Here is a 19,568-nt window from a genome sequence, read left to right as displayed (position 1 = left end):
CATACCAACCATTTATTTGGCTAACCGGTTTGTTAAGCTGAAAAAATAGGCAAGTTGATGTTTATTACCACAAAAAATTACATGAATTTTCATGGTGATTACTTGTGAAGGGTTCAATGAAGAAAAATGCATCTCGACACATTACTTTTTTTAAACTAGTTTTTATTTAGGAAGTGAAACAAAATGCCCAGTGTTGTCTTTGTGCTTTACATTGTTTCAAACCGCCACTGGAGGTCCCAGAAAAACCTCAGAGGAAGAACTCAAAACAAAGCAGGAAGCTCCAGAAATAAATCATCACCACCACCATCATCATCCTCATCATCGTCACGGTCACTCTATACAGATCTGTAGAAATAATCAGACTCCAAACTCACATCAGTGCTTATTTACAAGGCCTCTTGCCGCAAAATAGTCGAGTTCTCATTCACTCTTAAAAAAAGGTGTGGTGAAGATGCTCTCACACAAATATGTTTGAAAATGACACATCATGTCATGAAGGTGTCCATTAATACCGTGTGTCATTTTAAAGCATATTTTCACGTGTTATTTAAGGACAACACAGCCTGTGTTACTTCAGCATCTCTATTGTTTTTACCTTTGATTCATCATAGTAGAAAAAGGAGAAAGAGGTTGTTATTTCTACATACAAGGCATTGTCTACCTGAATCTAAACTCTTTCATTGTGCTACTATCTTTGAACAAAAAAAGTTGTACGATATAATTCGTAAGAGGAAGTGCTTTTATATAAGAATAGGTAAACTAGCTTGTGGCTATAGTAGGCTACAGTAGTTCATAGTAGAATCTAAGTGTTTGTCGATGCACTCTGGTGCTGAAATATTGACCAAATGTCTTCTCTTCTTTCTCAACAATCCTTATAATTGCATTGGGGATCGCCACAACAACCTCACAACAGCCAGAGATGAGGGAAAGAAAAACAACCTGAAATTGTGCAGGCGGTTTAATGAGTGTTGTTCGCTCTGGACTCCTCACATGGAGTTTGGGAATTAATGCAGAGCTGAGGAGAAAAACTGATCTTTTGATGCGATTCAACTGAGAAGAGAGCTCAAAGATTTTGGCCAAATCATAGCAGGAAATATCTTCTTCATTACTGATTAAAACCTCACAAGGGACAAGCAGGGACCAGCTCAAGGACTACTGAGGGCCAGAGAGCCCCACGTTAAGCACCACAGCTGTTGTACTGTTGTGTTTTACCTATTGAACACTAAACCAGGAACATACTGAGTACCAAAACTCTCCACTCGTTTTGAATGTTATCAGCCCATTAAATGGATGTTATCAGTTGTTATCAGCCCCCCATATATATATATACATGTATGTATATACATATACTACTATGTATGTATAGCTTAATTAAAGAGCTGATATCTAGCCATTTTCCATGGGTTTTAGCCAATAGCCAAAATCATTATCAAGAAAACCATGGGAAATGGCTAGATATCTTAAATTGAACTCTTATGAGCTATTTTTATTGTTATCATTATATATTTGTCCAAACAAATGTACATTTAGTTGTACCAGGCATTAAAATGATCAAGAAATTGAAGAAAACAATGGTCTAATCATTTTTCCACGACTGTATAAAGCTACTTTTCATTTCACACTTTAATTACGTTAATTTTAGTAGAGGGAAAAAATGGTTATGTTTACTCAAATAAATAAATAAAATGACATGGTTAGGTTGAGTAAAAAATTATGAAGTTGATTAAATACTTTATGTTACTGAATGTACGCATGTTGAGACACTTATATTATATAAAAATCACTTATTAAGTATGCAGGATGAAAACTGGGTGGAAGTATTGTATTTAAAAACCACCACCTTTACCGTCCTTATTGCACAGATGCTGTTGCTCCTAATAATATGTCACTTACTACACACAGCGCTCAACAATAAACGTTGATATAGCAGTCCATTTATTGACCTGACAATGGTCCCTTCTAACTCATGTCTATGAGGCTGATAATCATTGATAACACCTTTTCATTCGCATGATAACACATTGAAACTGGGTTAACTCTCAATTGTTCTTGTTCTGGGTTTGTGTCTTCATCCATGTTTCAGCACCAGAGGCCTACAGTAGTACCTTCTACTTTCTACAATATTTTAGAATAATAATACGAGGCAGGCAGTGCATAAACCATGTACAAAAAGACCCGTCCCGACCCAACCCAGAGCCCTCCACCTTAAGGAGTTGTGCCATCTGTGTGAATCTCTGTAAGCACCAACAGCTCCTAATGCTTATACAGACATGACTGTCAACAAGCTAATGATGCCAAGATGGAATTATAACTAGGAGGCAATTCTTTTGGATAACATTGAGTCCCTGCTCTCGCTAATTTGATCTGTTTAAACACTCTAAGTCACTGGAGAAAGCCTCAAAGAATCACAACAGTGTCACAATCCCTGTAAATACAGCGCTCTTGACCCAACCCTCCATATTTAACACTAACTTGGTTTGCTAACTCCCTGAAATTTCATTTCTCATAACTACATAGAATAGTGGTACTTGAAAAAAATCAAGATGTTACAAGCAGTTATGACTCACGTCTCTTCAAAAATATCATGCATTATTGCTCTATCGGATATGAATGAAATATTGCCCAAGACAGAAATTTGCTTAATTTGCCTGTTATCTAAGAGGTTTGGCAAAATATCCCAAAGATTCATAAAATTGGCATAGATTCCATTATTAGGCTATTGTTATTTTTTGCATGCAGTAGTTTTTATAATTAAAGTGGCGGACAAAAGTAAAACGGTATTCGGTAATTAGAAAGTGTCAAATGCTTTGGCATATTTGTAACAAAGGCAAAATATAACAAAGTAAAGTGCAAAATCAATACATCTACAAAAACATAAGAATAAATAAATAAATTAGGCAATAAATAGACACATTAGAAAAGACCTCAAAGCTGAATACTGTGTGGCCCACTGGCAACAAAAACACTATCTTTTAACACTTGAGAAAGGTTTGACCTTTTGATGAAAATCAGGACATTTTTAATGCCTGGATCCTTGCCTGATGTTGACAAATAAAAATAAAAAAACATCAGATTTAGGTTGTAGGAAAACACTGTTTGTTAAGGAATACCCTGGTGGTGAGTTTTCAGCCTCTGAAGTCCAGTTCGACAACCTAATTCCCTCTCTATTGTTTACTGTTTACTGTCAAGTAAAGCACAAATGCAAAAATATTACTTAAAAAGGGAAAACAGCTTTTATGTCTGTGTCCATTTTAGACATAAGTTTTAAAGGAAAGTCACCAGAAAGATTACTTCCCCACCACAGAGGTGACTTTACCATTTACACCATGTTATGAAAGGTTTTATATTTCCCTCACAGTTCAGTGTGGATGTGTCAGTAGCCAGCACAGTATACAGTAGGCAAAGCATGTCGCTAGTGTAAAGGAAAAACTTTACAAGTATTTTGTTTACTTGCAGAGAACAAATGCCGTGTACTTTCTTTGTTTTGATGCTTTATCTCACAAGTTCAATCCAAGGTCAGTTTCACCAAAAGCAGAGATGTATCCTTAGATAATGAATGTTTATTTGTTTGTTTGTTAAAAAAGCATTAAATATGAAAGTTCATCAGTTCTCTTTGCAAGAAAACTGACAGCGTGATCCATGCTTTAAACTCCTGTGGTATTCCTGTCACAGACAGACAGAGAGATGGGAGAGGAATTGTGCTTCAGTGTTGTTTCGTCATGGGTTAAAAAAAAAAAAGAGGGACGAGGATAGATATGGACATAAATAGATCTAGGTATCTTCAAAAACGATGAGCTAGATGTGCTGTGCTTTATTTATCTTCAGAGATACTCGAAACAGCCTCAGAAGGGGATGTATCTTATCGAAGCAGGTGGCAATCTAAATCAAGCATCGAAAACATTTCACTCCAATTCCAGATTAGGAAAGAGGAGACAAAGGAGGGATTGGAGGGTCTTGATAAAAATGTCCTCACTCTATTTTTGTCATTTTCCTCATGATCCTTGGCGAGAAAACAGTCCTCCCTCTCAGTGCTGGGACGTACTTGTCTTCTGGTTGGGCAAAGCAGGAACAGCAGGGAGTGAGGCCAGTAAAATCTTATATAAATAAACAAAAAGTCAGCCTTTGTGAATCCATCATTCCCCCAGTGAGCTCAGAGGGGAGAAAGCCCCCTTGAAGCACGCGGACTCGTAGTGCTTGTTCAGGTAACTCTTGAGTGCAAACGTCTTGTCACATCGTTTACACTTGTAGTGCTTGAAGGCTGAGTGCGTCTGCATGTGAGCGCGCAGGTTAGACCGGTCAGCAAACGCTTTGCCACAGTGCGCGCACCCAAACGGCTTCTCTCCCGTGTGTGAGCGCATGTGGCCCTGCAGCAGCCACGGCCGGCTGAACGCTTTGCCGCACACGTCACACTTGTGCTTGAGGTCGTGGGTCAGCAGGTGCATGGCCATCGCGGGCATGGAAACATAGACTTTCCCACATGTGGGGCACTTCTTGGCCATCTTGCTGTCTATGCTCCTGTGTGTCTGCTTGTGCCGGCTCAGGTTGGAGGATGTGGCGTAGGTTTTGCCGCACTCGCTGCAGGTGTGCCTCTGGATGGTTCCTTTGGGGTTAACTGCGGATTTCCTCCGTGATCGTCCATCCATGATGAAAAACGCATCCACTGTGTATCCCTCGCTAACAGCCGCGTCCCCGTTGATGTATCCACCAGCTGATGACGAGACTTCAGAGCGTGGGCTGTCTGGCTGGTCTGAGTCGCCATGGATGTCCCCATGAATACCAGAATAGGTGTCGTCGATGCGGCTATAGATGATTGACGAGTGGTCCGGGGAGGTCACTTTAGTGATAACTGATGAGTCACTTCCTACCACATCATCATAAGGAGATGGACTCAGATAATCGCTGACGTAGCCTAAAGAGAGAGAGGAAGAGGTTAATCATTTGACCGTGACAGGGATTGATTGGAAATTAGAAACTGATTGGTTTGAAAATCTTTACAGAGAAGTAAGATGAGCGCTACAAATATGATACAGAAACCAGAAAGGGAAAAGGCGTGCTTCAACATGATTAATTTTAACAACAAGACTCTCCATAACAAAAGATGCTAAAAAAGAGCTTCTCTTTTTCACAGTGTCACTGCGGTTTCAAGTTCCTATGGAGCCCACAAAGTACTGAAACCTTGCCTTAGACTTGCACATCATAAGACAATACTAATGTTGTCTACATATAAGCACCATGGATGGATTACTAAACAGGTCAACCAGGGACAGGCCCAGGGGCCCAAAGTGTCAGGGGCCTACCTGGCCTTCACCTGCAAAATGTCACTTAAAGAGACACCAACTAGGAAGGGACTCAAAATGGCCACAAAGAAACATAAAACAACTGCAAAGAGGAACAAAAAGACTACAAAATCAACCACAAGGAGACTCACAACATCTATGAAAAGGGGCAAAATAAACTCAAAGAGACCCAAACATAACTGCAAAGATTCATAAAGCAACAGAGAGACTCAAGCTGACCATAAAGAGACATGGAACAACTACAAACAGATGCAAAATTATTTAAAAAGGAGGAAAAACACAACAGATTAAAAATAACTGCAGAAAGACTAAAACAATTACAAATTGACACAAAACAACTACAACAAAACACAAAAGGACCACAAAAAGACACAAAACAATAAAAACAGGCTAAACAACTGTAAAGTCTGTGCGTTTTCGTCTTTGTGGGAGAGATGGTGGAAGATTTAGTTTGCCTGTGCCCACAAGCCCACTGTCTTATAATTCCCCAATGAAAGCCACATTCAAACACCTAATAATATAAAACTTGTTTTTTCAGGTTTCAAGTATTATGTACCTTTTGGGTCACAAGAGCACTGGGCAGGCAAACACATAAGTTGAACTATCAAACATAAAAAAGGAAGCTACATAAGTACTACAAAGTTGTGTGTATTACTTTAATCCTCAGAACCCTGAGGGCTCAGACATTTCCACTGCTACCGATAAAATCAAAAAGATTTCATATAATAAACACAGGCCACAAATCAAACTCATTCACTAAAGTTCATTTATTATTCAGAGATCTGCTTCACATGTTGTCTCCTGATAATATTACTGATTATAGCCTGCCCTCTCTGGTTTCTAAATATCAATTGGACCCCCCAGGATCACATTTACAACATGTGCTATATGCTTTGAGATGAACTTTGTTTTGCATAGAAAACAAAAGCGGATACAGGAGTCCATTCTTAAGATACACCCACACTCTGAGAGGTTCGGTCTAAAACACAACCATTTTTGAAGGTGGTATAAAGCAGAGAAGATGCAGGAGTAGTTGAGGTATTTATAGTGGTAGTAAAGTGCTTTTATGTCTTTGCCAGCAAGGAGGAGACACTTTCCTCTCAGTGGGAAATCTTTATTTTATTTTTCATAGAAGGGTTCAGTGAGCATACTGTCTCCTCGACAACTGCACCTTTCCTGACAGGTCTACAGTTGCACACAGTCACACCTCTGAGCTGTCAAAACGTCAACTTTTGTACACAGAGCATCTCTATTACAGGAGCCGACAGTCTAATGCTTTGCTCAAGGGCACCCTGACACTGATAACTGTGTATTGACAATAACCTTTCAGCCTCCTTGAGATAAACAGTATTTCAATCCTAAACAACTTTCATATTAGGGCACAGCTCCTGAGAAATACGATCAATTATTTGTTGCTTTGTTATAATATCAGCTGCTTTATTATTTCTATTATTGGTTTCTGAACTCAACAGGCTGAACTCTTCAGCAGACACAAGGAGAGTCTGGTAGCTAATACCTCCACAGCCATGACTCCTGTGGATCTATGCCGATCAATAGCTCTCCATTTCAATTAGCACTCTGTGAGCATTTAGACACAGGCAGCAGAGGAGATACTATTGCTGGTAATATAATTTCATGATGCAGTTCTGAGAAAAGCTCAGAAGTCGGTCGATAATATGATGAGAACAAGAGACACAGATAGATAGAGGGGGAGAGAGTAGAGGAGAATGGTGAGATGAAAGATGGCAAAGAAAGGGAGAAAGAAGAGTTGTGGCATTGCTCAGAGAGAGTAGTGGTTAGGTGGTTTGGCAATACTGTTTAAAGCTCTCATGCTGATTGCTGATTTAACGTTTTGAATTCAAATTAAGACGGAGAAATAGACAGAAAATATAGGGGTGCAAAGGGAGTGAGCTGGAAAGAGGTGGAGAGGAAAAAATCATGAATATTCAATCATTGCACTCTGGAACAAAGTACAGTGTTTGTGTGTGCCTGTGTGTGTGTGTGTGTGTGTGTGTGTGTGTGTGTGTGTGTGTGTGTGTGTGTGTGTGTGTGTGTGTGTTGTTTTTTAGAGCATGAGTAACTTTGAAATATGACCAAATGTTCATTTTTAACCCTTATTAAGTTGAAAATATCACTCAAACTGGCAACTTCCCAGTAGAACAACAGACTGGTGAACAGCTTCACTGGAGATGTCACTGCTTTACTAGCATAATGAGCAAATGTAAGAAGGGTGTTATATTATTAATAATACACTGTATTATTGGATAATATTACTTGATGTAATATGTCAATGTGAAGGCAATTGGTACTTCATACACGGCTATTTTGTTTGATTTTGAAGCACTGTATCATATTCCATAAGCTAATAATTAGAAGAAAAAAGTAACATCAAAGTGAAATGCTTAAGTAAAGTACCTCAAAGTTGTGCTTATTATTACTTATTTAAATTCCTAAAGCTAAAGCTACTGTTATCAACTGTAACAATGGAACAATAAAAAGTTTAGAAAGTGCAAATAAACCTCATACATCTGCTTCCTTTAACTACCCACTTGTTTAAATTAAGGCAGATTAAGTTGAGATGGTAAATTCTTATAAATTCTAAAAAAATCTTAATGATCAAAAATGATGCTGCCTCAACAGCCTTAACATTTACAGGAAAAATTTAATTTGGCCAGACTTTTTTAAACCCAGAACTGACACCTTTATATTTGTTTGACATGTCTTTCACAAAAGAGTCTTCAGAAAGAGGTTCAAAGTATTTAATTTCAATTTATTTAGAGCTTCCTCTATAGTGCCAATGTTCTATAGCGCAATGTATTTAGGATTAAGTGTTGGATGGAAAAACCAACATACTCTGTAAACATTTCTGTCAAGTTTTTCTTGGGGGTGGCACTTAAAGTGGACATATAATGAAAATGCTTGTGCGTAGACGTTTAGGTATCTAGAGTGTCTGAAAACCAAAAAACTGTGAAATAAGATCATCCAGACAGTTTCTTGTGGACTGTCTAGGTCAGAAAATATTGGATTCAACAAGCAAGTCAGATTTTTAAACATATTCTTGTAGAAACCCAGCATAAATTCATACCTAAAAATTAGCATAATGTCTGGATTGATTCTTATAGGAACCACTACAGCCTATTTCTAATTTAATTGATAATTCCAATTGCTAAATAAGTTCTGAGTGTCTGACCTGAGTTTGACTCCTGGTGAAAATGTCTTGTACACTGAGGAAAAAAATAACTTATCCAATGCTACTCCCCTCTAGTATTCAGTATTTATCATGTAACTTCTTCTGTAGCTGTTTACTGCTGTGAAGGTTGTGTTGTGCCTGTGTGACTGACGGATAGCAAATAAATAAAAAAAATCCATCCTTGGTTTAGGATGCACGATTTTAAGATATAAACAGAGTATGTAGTGCTGGTTTCTCTCACAGGGGCTTTTTTTTATGATCCCTGCCAATTAAACATGACTGTTCCCTACCATCCTCTTTTCAAAAAAACTGTTTTGTGAGCCGTAATTGCTGAACGTCTCACCGTCTGCGTACTGTCTCTGTTTGTTTGTCTTTGTCTCTCTCCAACTGTCTCCGTCTCTGTCTCGCTGTGTCAACTCTGTATTCATTTCAAAGCACTTTAGCAGCATTAGAGCTGATCGCTGTTCTAAATGCTTATTAAAGATTAAAATACTCTGCCAAACAGAAGCCATCCCTCTTTTATGTGTCTTTGAAATACAGAGAATTAAAAAGAGAGAGAAAAGATGGAGGGAGGCAACAAGAGACTGAAAGAGAAAGACAGAAAGACAGAAAAGCTGCAAGCTACAATTTAATTTTTGATCCAAACCAGCAGTAACTGACACACACTTGTGTGCTTTGGACACTCACTGACTGCTTCCTGTATGTGTGTGTGTGTGTGTGTGTGTGTGTGTGTGTGTGTGTGTGTAATGCTGTGCACTCAGCTGTGCAAGCTGCCTGGGAAATGTGCCGAGTTGACAGAAACACAGCAGTGTGTGGACGTTCATGTGCATGTCTGTGTGTGTTTGTGTGCAACAAGCTGCAGTTGCTTCAGTCAAACTCTTGTTATATTTATAACAAGGGATAGCAGCCTCAGTCTTTACATGCTTGTCGCACTGCTGCTGCTGCTGCTGCATGTTTCTCTGTTCACTCTGTCATCAGAGCACCTGGGATCTCTTCATCTCACATTTGACCTTGTTACAATGTGAAAGCCACCGGGCTGCACTAACAGTGTTGCACACTTCTCCCTGTGCTGTGTGACAGCCACATTTTTCCTCCAGTTCTTTAAAGCTGCATTGATGAATTTTGCACCACTAGGGAGTCTTGGCATATGAATGGTTAAGGTTATATGGCCTGAATGTGACCTTACAAGTGCATATTTACACATTTGGCACACACAGGGTGCAATAATTATCCAGCAAGTCCTCCAAACCATACGACCACATAGGTGAGTTGCTACTGCCCTCCAAACCGACTCACAGAAACTTTTTCTAAATTAGCGGCTCTGTCGGAAGCAGAAGACCAACATGTTCTCATACCTAAACATAAAGGTCGACATTTTAAACACTTGGTTAACGCGGTCGCACATTTAGAAAAACAAAACCACGTGGTTAGGCTTAAGAAAATATAATTTGGTTTAAAATAACTAGTGCTGGATGTGAAGTAGTTACACTTGTTATGTAGGTGACAGAAAACGTACAGTGCCCAAAGTGGACCTTGTTGTTCTTTATACACCATACTGTTGTTCCACACTGGCTTTTGTCAAAATTACTACAGCCACCAGAGGGTGCTGCCGAACAATAAACATAATTGTACCCATCTTGTTGGGTTGTAATATGATGCTCTCTAAATTAAATATGAGGTTGTTATTTGGGAAAGGACAATCTAATCATCAAAGTCCACTGGAGTCGTATTTTTAAGCCACTAAATTAAAAGTCCAACATTTAGTTTTGGTCCCCATTAACTCTCTATTAACTCATTAGCATTTAGTTAGTCACTGGATGTCCTCATTTCTTCACATCTGATGTTTATCAGAGCTAATTTACTTGAAACAGCACCCTGCTGCTGCTGCTGCTGCTGCTGAAAACACAGTTGATGAGAGTGATGATCCATTACAGGTAAAGTGCCTATAAAAACCAAAACGATGAGCCAAAAGAGGCTAAAAAGCTTCATAAAAACTGTACAGTTGGCTAGTCTTTCTCAGTGGTTTGCGCCTGCAGGCATCCCCTTTTACATTGCATATATTAATTTGATCTAAGTGTACATTTTTAATTATTAATGCATCTTTAGCATTTAAAAAATGGCTGCTGCCTTTGTTAAAGTCTTAACACCTAAGTGCACAAAGCTCCTGTTGCACCAGAATAAGAAACAACCACCTCCAAGAGCAAACATAAGACTGACAGCATCTGTTCAGAAATGCTAAGCAAGGATTTTATCAATACATGAAAATTTGCTCTGAAGGTTTGAACGAATATTTTCCACTCGCACTGACTCTGTATTTTGCCTGTGTATCTAGGATTATACAGCGCGTGGGAACCATTTAGCATCAATGTATCTTTGCAATGATGTTCAAATCTTGGAGAGAGACTCACAGCTTCTGGAAACAACCCGATTTTAATAATAAACTGGGCAGCAGAACAACAGAGCATCCTACTGTATTTGTGTCAGTGACACAACATAATTATTTAACATGGTTTCATCTCAGCTCTCTGGTTTCCTCTTGCTTATCAGCATTCTTCATCTTTTCTCTGCCAAATTTGTTCATGTCAGCAACGTCAGCTGTGTTGAATGTGTTCGCTGTACTGTACCTTTTTCACATTAATGTCACAACAACATTCATTTCAGGATATTTAGAGTGTGGGGAAGCCAAAATATGAAATGTTAGAGTAAAATGTAAAGACTAATTGAGTTTTATTTGCTGTTTTATGAGATGTAATTTGTTCAGCTGCCTGTGGACTGGTGGTGAAAATGAGCTTTTAGCTATATCTCCGTATAATTAATCAGATTTCAGGTTTTGAAATGTATGTTTAATATGGGTGTTCCCTGTCCAATTAACAAAAAAAAAAAATAAGATGCTGTCCATGCTGGCACAACATGAAACATGGAGTTAATCCAGAGAGTGTACCCTGACGAAAAATTCCCAATTAAAAACACTGGAATTCAAAATATGTTTGATGTCACACTTGTCTTCAGATGTTATTTCTCATTTTAAAAAATCCTATTCAAGGCAGTTTATGAATCACTTTTATGTGGAAATTGGGAAATGTTGCATTTTCACATAAAGATTAGGTTTGTTTAACCACTGAGTCATCAAAAATCCACTCTGGTGAGATACATATAAGAAAGACCCCTGACCTCTGCCCCGTGATGCAATGGGTCAACATGTACTCATCACATATTATTACTTAACACAATGTTTGCCTCTTTTACAGCTGTGAGCATGTGGGGCTTCTCAGTAGGTAGAATATTTTCTCACTCCCTGCCATCTCTCTGACCTGTTTCTCCACATAATGCTGTTCTATGGAAATAATCTTTGCAAGAAAAAGGCATTTTCAATGCGTGTGATTGGTATATTTTTGGGTTGTGACCAGCATTTGACCCTGTAATTCCTGTTTTCCTCATCCTTCTGAAAGAGTCATGACTAATGCTTTAAATCTGGGGATAAAGAAATACCCTGCATAATGTATGGCATATATTGAGTGTGTGTGTGTGTGTGTGTGTGTGTGTGTGTGTGTGTGTGTGTGTGTGTGTGTGTAGGTGGTAGGGTGACTAACCTTTGTCATGATGATGGAATTGCAGACTGAGTGCTTCTCTCCTGCTGTGACCATATGAGCTCTCCAGCTCTGCAGCCGAAAAATCGTCCAATTTGACTTTCTTCACCAGGAAAGAGCGAGGCATGATGGGTCAGTGGTTGCTCCTCTATGTATACAAAAAATCAAACACTCTTCTTCTGTCTTCCAACCCACTTCAAACTCGATGGTTGACACTCGTAATCGCTTGAGTTTAACAATAACGTGATCCCTGGTTTCAGCTGCTAAAGGTGCGTTCACTCCCTCCAATCAAACAGCCTCGAAAGTGGAGAGGAGACATGGCTTTTTAAAGATCACGTACTTCTGTTTATAAGCATACCTAACATTTATTTTTGCTCTTTTGACCCTTTTTGGGATGTCCTTGGGGTAAAATAGTCTGTTCTCCTCCAACAAATCGCCACTGGAAGACCTGTAGAGCTCTGAAAGGGTCAAAAATCAAATTGAAATCAATCAGTTCCTGTTGAAGCTGATGACAAAACGTCGTCCTTGCTGTTGTTTATTTGTTTTATTCCGTTTTTTCGAAACAAGAAATATGACCGTTATTTTTCTAACGTTCCAAACCGTTGTTGTTTTTTCAGCACCGGACAGCTCCCCTCAGCGCGAGACTCCTGCGTGCCACAGCCAACCGCCGCTGTCCGTTCAGCACCGGAGAGGAGAAAAAGACACGAGAAGAAGTTTCCGCCGATTTGAAAGCAGCTCGGCAAGAAGCGGAACACACTCCGATGGAAATTCCCTCGCAGGTGTGTCAACTCAGTCTGATTTTTCTTTCTTTCTTTTTTGTCAAGAACCAACCGTTAGACGTACCTCTGCCCCTCTGCCTTCAAAAAAGAGTTGGCTAACGGTCAGAAACGAACGATAAGACGGTTCAAAAAGACAAACCGTTGAGTCCAGAAAACGTCCGGAGACTGACACAAACTGAGCCCAAATGTCGTCACAGTTCCTTAAAATATTGCTCAAAAATGTTTTTTAAAAAAACCTATAATTGGAAGACCAGGACAGCTCATTTCCCCTCGTCGCTAACTCTCTCTTTCACTCTCTCCTCCTCACCTCCTCTCTCTTCTCTCTCCTCTGCGTGTGCGGAGCTGCGGCTCTTTCTGATGCACGAGATCAGCTGTTGCGGCTTTATATGCAGGGGAGAGAGAGCGAGAGAGAGAGAGAGAGAGAGAGATGGAAGTGCTTAATTTTATTCATCAGAAGAAGGGGAAAAAAGAGCATCTTGTCTTGTGGGACCAGCAGCGGCGCGCTGTGATGGCCGGGGAGGGATTTAATGAGGTAGTGTAAAGTGCGCGCTCACGCTGATTTTTATGGCGATGAAATTAAAAGGCAGCATGGTTTTTGGGGGCTTTCCAAACACATCCCTGTAGGAGAAGGATGCATGAAGCACATGATAAATTAGATGTAAACAGATACCTCAAAAACATTTCGAGAAATAATTAGCAAGATTGGTAATCCTGTTTCTTGTTTGTCATTAGAACAGCCTTCTGTGTGTGCCTACTTGACATTAGTTGATTTTGTCACTTTTGTATCTGTACTGATTTGCTTAAGATGAACAGCAAATCAGAGTGGTTCTTCAATCAACGGGATCTGCCATGCTCAATATGTGAGCAACTTAGCAGAGTGGTCAAAGCGTATGCCAAGTTACTGCAACCTCCCTTGTTTGATTTTGACCTCGGGACCTTTGTTGCATGTCGTACCCCTCTCTCTCTAAGTTTCCAGTCTCTGTCTCTGCACTAATAAATTTAGCCAAAAATATAATCTTATAAATTTACAAAAAAAACATGCTCAATTGGCCAAAAATATGCAAATGTATAAACTAGTGCCTGCAGCATCAGAAACATCACAAATAGTAGGGCCACAAACCCTCACTGATAGCCTAATATTGGTAGATGGCCGATCACTGACCTGATGTGTTATGACCTGAAAAAAATGTAGATAGTAAAATCTATGGTATAGGCTATATTCACACTATAGCACCAACAGGATTAAGGTTTTCTTAAAGCATAACTTATTTCACTGTAAACATTTGTGAATGCAAAGGTACAATAATAACAGATGGTTTACAGAAAAAAAAATCACCCTCCCACCTTACGATTCTCAGGGGCTGGGAACCATTGGATCAACCTGAAAATCAAATTCTTGTGGCACTGAACACAGGTCAATGCTTTTACACTGCAGTCGACCAATTGAGTTGCCTTTATGCAAATCAGCGTTCCCCCTGGGCCAATCAGATCTACTGTGCTTAAACCCAGACTCAGCATTAGCCAATGAATTTACTTGATGTAACTGAGAGGTGAAAGTGTTTTTGGTGAATGGTCTTTCACAGAGAGAGAGAGAGAGAGAGAGAGAGAGAGAGAGAGAATGTCAGAGCTTCACGTGGAACTTTGCATTACACAATGTTCATTTGTGTGTCAGAGGAAAGAGACGTGGTGCAGAAGGGATGATGCACCCTTTTGCTGTTTACACACTCAAACAAATAGATTCCCCCTTCCAGCCAGCAGACAGCAACACACACACACACACACACACACACACATGCATAGCCCTACCCCCATTCATACACATCCAGGCGGCCGGGATGATGGTGTGTGATGTAATGCAATGACGTGTTCGTTTATGTAAGTTCTATTCAGTGAGGTCCTTGGAGTTAACCTATTTTTGTACTTCATTGATAAATGTTTGAGTGAGACAGAAGGAGTCTATGTGTGTGAGTGTGAGCCCCTTTTAAAACTCATGTGCATGTGTGTGTCTGTGTAGTTAAGTGCATTACTTTTTTACTTATCAGTCTGGTCTGTCTGTCTCTTTGGTCGTCACTTACCATTGCTGCTTTATTTATGTGTTGATGCACTGTAAGGGGTTTCTTGTTCTCTCTCAGATGGACTTAATAATATAAGATACAGACACCAACAACATGTAGTCAGATTCTCTTAAAAGGCTTCAAGAGTCAAGAGAGTTTCCTATTTCTCCCAATTGTCTACTTTTGATGTTTAGTTATCACTGCCCTATTTTCCCTAGTGTATGGTGGATTGTTTCTAGCACCGAACCCATTGAGAATCAACATCTGACTTTATATCCTTATGCAGCTTTTAGCCCCTTTTCATTGTTTTTAGCTCGTTATTTTGGTCATCCGGCCCAAAAATGTACTGCATAGTTAACTCTCGCTGCTTTCTTCAGACCACCCAAAAGAAGACAAAACAATATCAGTCGTTTGAGTCTCAATTTAATGTTAGCATTAAAGTGACAAGTCAATCAACGAAACATTTGACTTTAATGTGAGAGTCAATTGTTTGTTTCCCATTTCCAACAAACAGTGAATGTTCCCCAAAGCATCATCACAATCGTTTCATAACTAGCAAAATAAATAGCAAAACTCCACTAACCTTAACAAAGTAGTCAATGCTTCTGTAACAAGGAGCCTGTTTTATCTGAGAAATAATGGATTTAATAAGAAAATAAACTATTATTTCCTTCAGGATAGAGCCCAAAAACAAAGTTAAGAGACAATAGATATTGCGTTTTCTTCAGGTGATTCGTCATAGCAACATAAAGGTGATTATATGTCAGTGTTGTGTTCACAACTTGTCCCCCCCACCCACCCCGCACCCCCTGAGTGGCTAAAAAATTATATTATTGCAGGTTTAAAATGTGAGTTTTAAATAAAATAAGAACCATTTTTTAAAAGTATAGAATCGATTATTCTTTATATTTTAACTTGTCAATGATACATCTATTTTTTATACAGTTCAGGGTACAAACTCCACACCTGAGTATTTGTAAAGCAAAATAAACAGACTCTCATTAACCATTTCAGTTTATAAATATTTTATAAAATATTGGTTTCTATGCTGCAGAAAAAGAGACAAATGCAGCAAGAGCAACAAGGTAGATATTGAAAGGTATCTGTCAGTGGGTTATTGTGTGATTCTCTCACTGATTGTCTTTCGGTGCCGATCGATGATACACCAGGAAATACCAATTCTATCTGGTCTATTTCTATGATGGTGAAATTGTCCACTCCTCGTTATTTTTCCTGTGAGTGCTGCTATACTGCTGAGCTCAGCGAAATGTGTTTGTGTGTGTGTGTGTGTGTGTGTGTGTGTGTGTGTGTGTGTGTGTGTGTGTGTGTGTGTGTGCATGTGTGTGTGTGTGTGTGTGTGTGTGTGTGTTAGATTGTGTGGGGACATGTGGAGACTGGAGACTCATTAGCATAATAATAGACTCAGATGCATGTAGACAGGCAGGCGGTGTGCGAGTGTGTGTGTGTGTGTGTGTGTGTGTGTGTGTGTGTGTGTGTTCTGTCAGGAAATACAATTGAAGGGTCCTTGTTGACTTTTCATTCCTCTGTCTTTTAAAGAGCTATTTAAATGACAGGGTTTTAAATAAAACTCCATTCAAATAGTAGGGTTTTTACATATAAAGCAATATCCAGATGAAAGGGTTTGTAAACAAAAACTGACAGAGAGAGACACAGAGCAATAGGGAGGAGAGAAACAGGAGGAGGGGGAAAGACAGACAGAAAAACAAAGAGAGGGAGGTAAACGGAGAAAAATAAAGAGGGAAAAACCACTTATAGAGGACAAATGGAAGGTCAAACAGGGTTTTAAACGTAAGGAGAGAGAGGGAGAATCAGCTCACAGTAACATGACTGTCACAGTAGATAGATAAAGGTAGTAATGGATGACCATGACTTAAGAGCCATTGAGAAAAACATACATTTCGGTCTAATTATACATCTGCTTGTCTAGTTCTTAGAATACTCTATAGTGAGGCAGGTAGTGTTGATATAGTGTATCATAGAACTGTTACACATGAGTCACAAATGTAAAAAACGACATCAAGTGTCTTAAGTCTCTCAAACGGATTTCTAAATAAATGATTTGCCACTACCACTCAAAGTGTTTTCTGATCTTACACTCCAGTGGATGTGTGTTTCCATTCACTTATTTAATGCACATTTTGAAGTATCGCATAAAAAAAGGAAACAGCTTAATTTGATATAACTTCCTAAATTGTGCAAATAACTTTTTACACTTTTTCAGTTGATGTGCTAAATGGGCTATAGAAACACCTTTGCTGAATGAGTTCTCACAAAGTTAGCATACTCATTGACTGATCAGCTGTTTGTTGGCATCTTCTCAGATGATATACAAATTAGCCTGTAAATTTCTGGGATGGCATTTTCTTTACAGGTATTTGTTGTGATGGTGGTGGTGAAGAGCTCTGTTAAAAGGCTGGAACATGAGCTGGGCTGTACATGTGCAAACAAGCACAAAGCTGTTTGAAAAGGTCTTTTTTTCTCTCTTATAGCTGTGCAGACGTGTGTATGATAGTTATAAGCTTTTTCTTTTCCACTTCAAAACCTGCCTCCAAAGGAGCTGGGTCAACCTATCACCTTGTTTGACCCTCAGGTCCATAAGACACTTTGTTGAGATTAAGAATGTTTGCACTTTTGCTCGTCTGTGGCCTACTCTTATCCATGCCCTTCAGAGACATTAATACCCCTTTTTCATTTCAATTAGCATTATATGCAGGTTTTTTAAATGTGGCAATACGCTAAAAACAGGCAATAGACTCCTTTTTCATTGTCAGTAGAGGAGTATGCCTTTCTGTTTTTTTCTGGTGTTTCAGGTTCAACATCACAAAACAAGTTGGAACAGAGGGTTAATAGACAGTTGAAAGCATCATGGAAGCCAGATAAAATATTATGGTGGTTAGTACTGTTTTATTTTATTTTTTTTACATCTGTTACTCAGTTTCTTTTTCAAATGGCTAATATGAAACGATGTTAAAGTGCAGCTTGGACAGAGACGGATGGAAATTGCGGCTGAGATGAGCATTGTGCAGGAAAAGGGTGTCCTCCTAGGGTGTCCACCAGGATGTTGTGTTTTCATTACTGCTGATTGGAGCTGGAGTGACTACTGCAGGGTCATTTGTCCTGCCAATTGTAACCTTTTCCACAATAGACAAAAGCCAGACTGTAGTAGGTCTTAGAGGGGGTTTTGTGCAGTGTTGTGTCTTCAAAGAACACCTTCCAAGAGGTTCATTTTCAATTTTCTTTTGATGAAATACTGGATATTTCTATGACTTCAGGCCTCTAAAAATTCTTAAAATAAAATAACACAAGGAGGAAAACTCAGAAACTCTGCTTAGTTTTAAGAGGTTGTAAGCCAAAAGATTTAAGAACAACTGCTTTTATTCAAAGTAGTGTAATTCAGTGTAACCCACATGCAATACAAGACAGCTCAGTAAAATAGTGGCCAGGGATATGCCATGTCCAGTGCATTAACATGTGAACAGTGCAGGGGTATGACGAAACAAAATACAATAGAAGTTTAAAAAAAAAAGAGAGAGAAAGCAGCACACAGCTGGCTATAATAAAACAAAATAGAGAAGAAAAGAGCAGAATATCACCAGTAAACCCGTCATGTCTATGTCATTAAGATACATATATGACCCTGCATGTGTGCTATGAATATGTATGTTGTATGTATAAGATGTGACCCTGGACATTAATATGTATTGGGCGGTAATGAGGCGAATGGGCAGATCAGATGGGTCCTTCTTAACTGGTCACATGTGGCTCATTAGGATAGGCCCACGCAGAGCACCTGATACCCTCAAGATGACTTCTGCACCCCAAGTATTATTTCATATAATATCTGTTTTATTAGGTGAGACAGACAAGATGTGAGACAAAAATCTGGATTTGAACTGATAACACAAGTATGTGATAACTAAATAATCTGACAGGAAGGGTGCAAGGAGTGAAGTTCAAACGTGATTGATATTGTCCTGGAGCAAGAACTCTCTACCAACTGAGAGGGATGCTGCTCCTGTTGTTGACCCTGACCTCTGACCTATCTATGGACATGGGAAATCAGAACATGAACTTGTCAAACAGTAATCATCATCACACATCATCACGATAACCCTGTGCCTGAGGCGATGTTACATTGGTTATATTTGGGGCTCTAGAAAAGGGAAAGTATACCTTTATCACTAGTGGAAATAAAGCTAAATGTTTGTGGACAAACACTCTGGTAGTATCTGACTGAAATTTTAAGCAAACAAACAAAATATATACCAAGAGAGAGGTGGATGGTGAGCAGCAGGGCGGATAGTTGGGTCCATATTAACTAGGCACATGTGTGTCATTATGGTAGGTGATATAAGACAGCTGATACCCATGTGGGGACTGTGGGGTTATAGCGTTATATAACTGAAATGCAGCATCTCTCAGTGCACTTTACAATGTGTTTCCTTTTCTTACTGCAAAACTAATCTATGTAACACATGAGCAGATTTTATAGGCAGTAAAGTTTGACTTTGTTTAGCTTAATTTTAGGGCTTTTAGATTGTAGAAGGCATGTAGACAAGCTAAGACAGTACAAAACTCATTGTATGTCTATTTATGTCATGTAATTTCCTCATTGTAAAGCACTATATGCTGCATTTCTT

General features: G+C 39.1%; 1 protein-coding gene across 1 annotated transcript; it reads right to left on the bottom strand.

The window, feature by feature from the left end:
- Positions 1-3,780: 3,780 nt before the first annotated feature.
- LOC131985573 (transcriptional repressor scratch 1-like) lies at positions 3,781-13,136 on the bottom strand. The gene is made up of 2 exons (XM_059350756.1): positions 12,078-13,136; positions 3,781-4,909 (listed from the first exon to the last, which is right to left on the bottom strand). The coding sequence occupies exons 1-2, from the start codon at positions 12,199-12,201 to the stop codon at positions 4,134-4,136; spliced, it is 900 nt and encodes a 299-aa protein (XP_059206739.1). The 5' UTR covers positions 12,202-13,136; the 3' UTR covers positions 3,781-4,133.
- Between the last annotated feature and the right edge of the window lie 6,432 nt (positions 13,137-19,568).

This window comes from Centropristis striata, chromosome 14, assembly GCF_030273125.1.
Source record: "Centropristis striata isolate RG_2023a ecotype Rhode Island chromosome 14, C.striata_1.0, whole genome shotgun sequence".
Lineage (NCBI taxonomy): Eukaryota > Metazoa > Chordata > Actinopteri > Perciformes > Serranidae > Centropristis > Centropristis striata.
Note: the sequence above shows the minus strand (reverse complement) of the source record. Positions and strands in the feature narration are given on the sequence as shown.

What these genes read in the sequence shown, in the direction of transcription:
- LOC131985573 (XM_059350756.1), bottom strand. Translation starts at nt 12,201, where the DNA reads ATGCCTCGCTCTTTCCTGGTGAAGAAAGTCAAATTGGACGATTTTTCG. An exon ending in ATTCCATCATCATGACAAAG is followed by an intron (nt 4,910 to 12,077) that starts GTTAGTCACCCT and finishes CTCTCTCTTTAG; the next exon opens with GCTACGTCAGCGATTATCTG.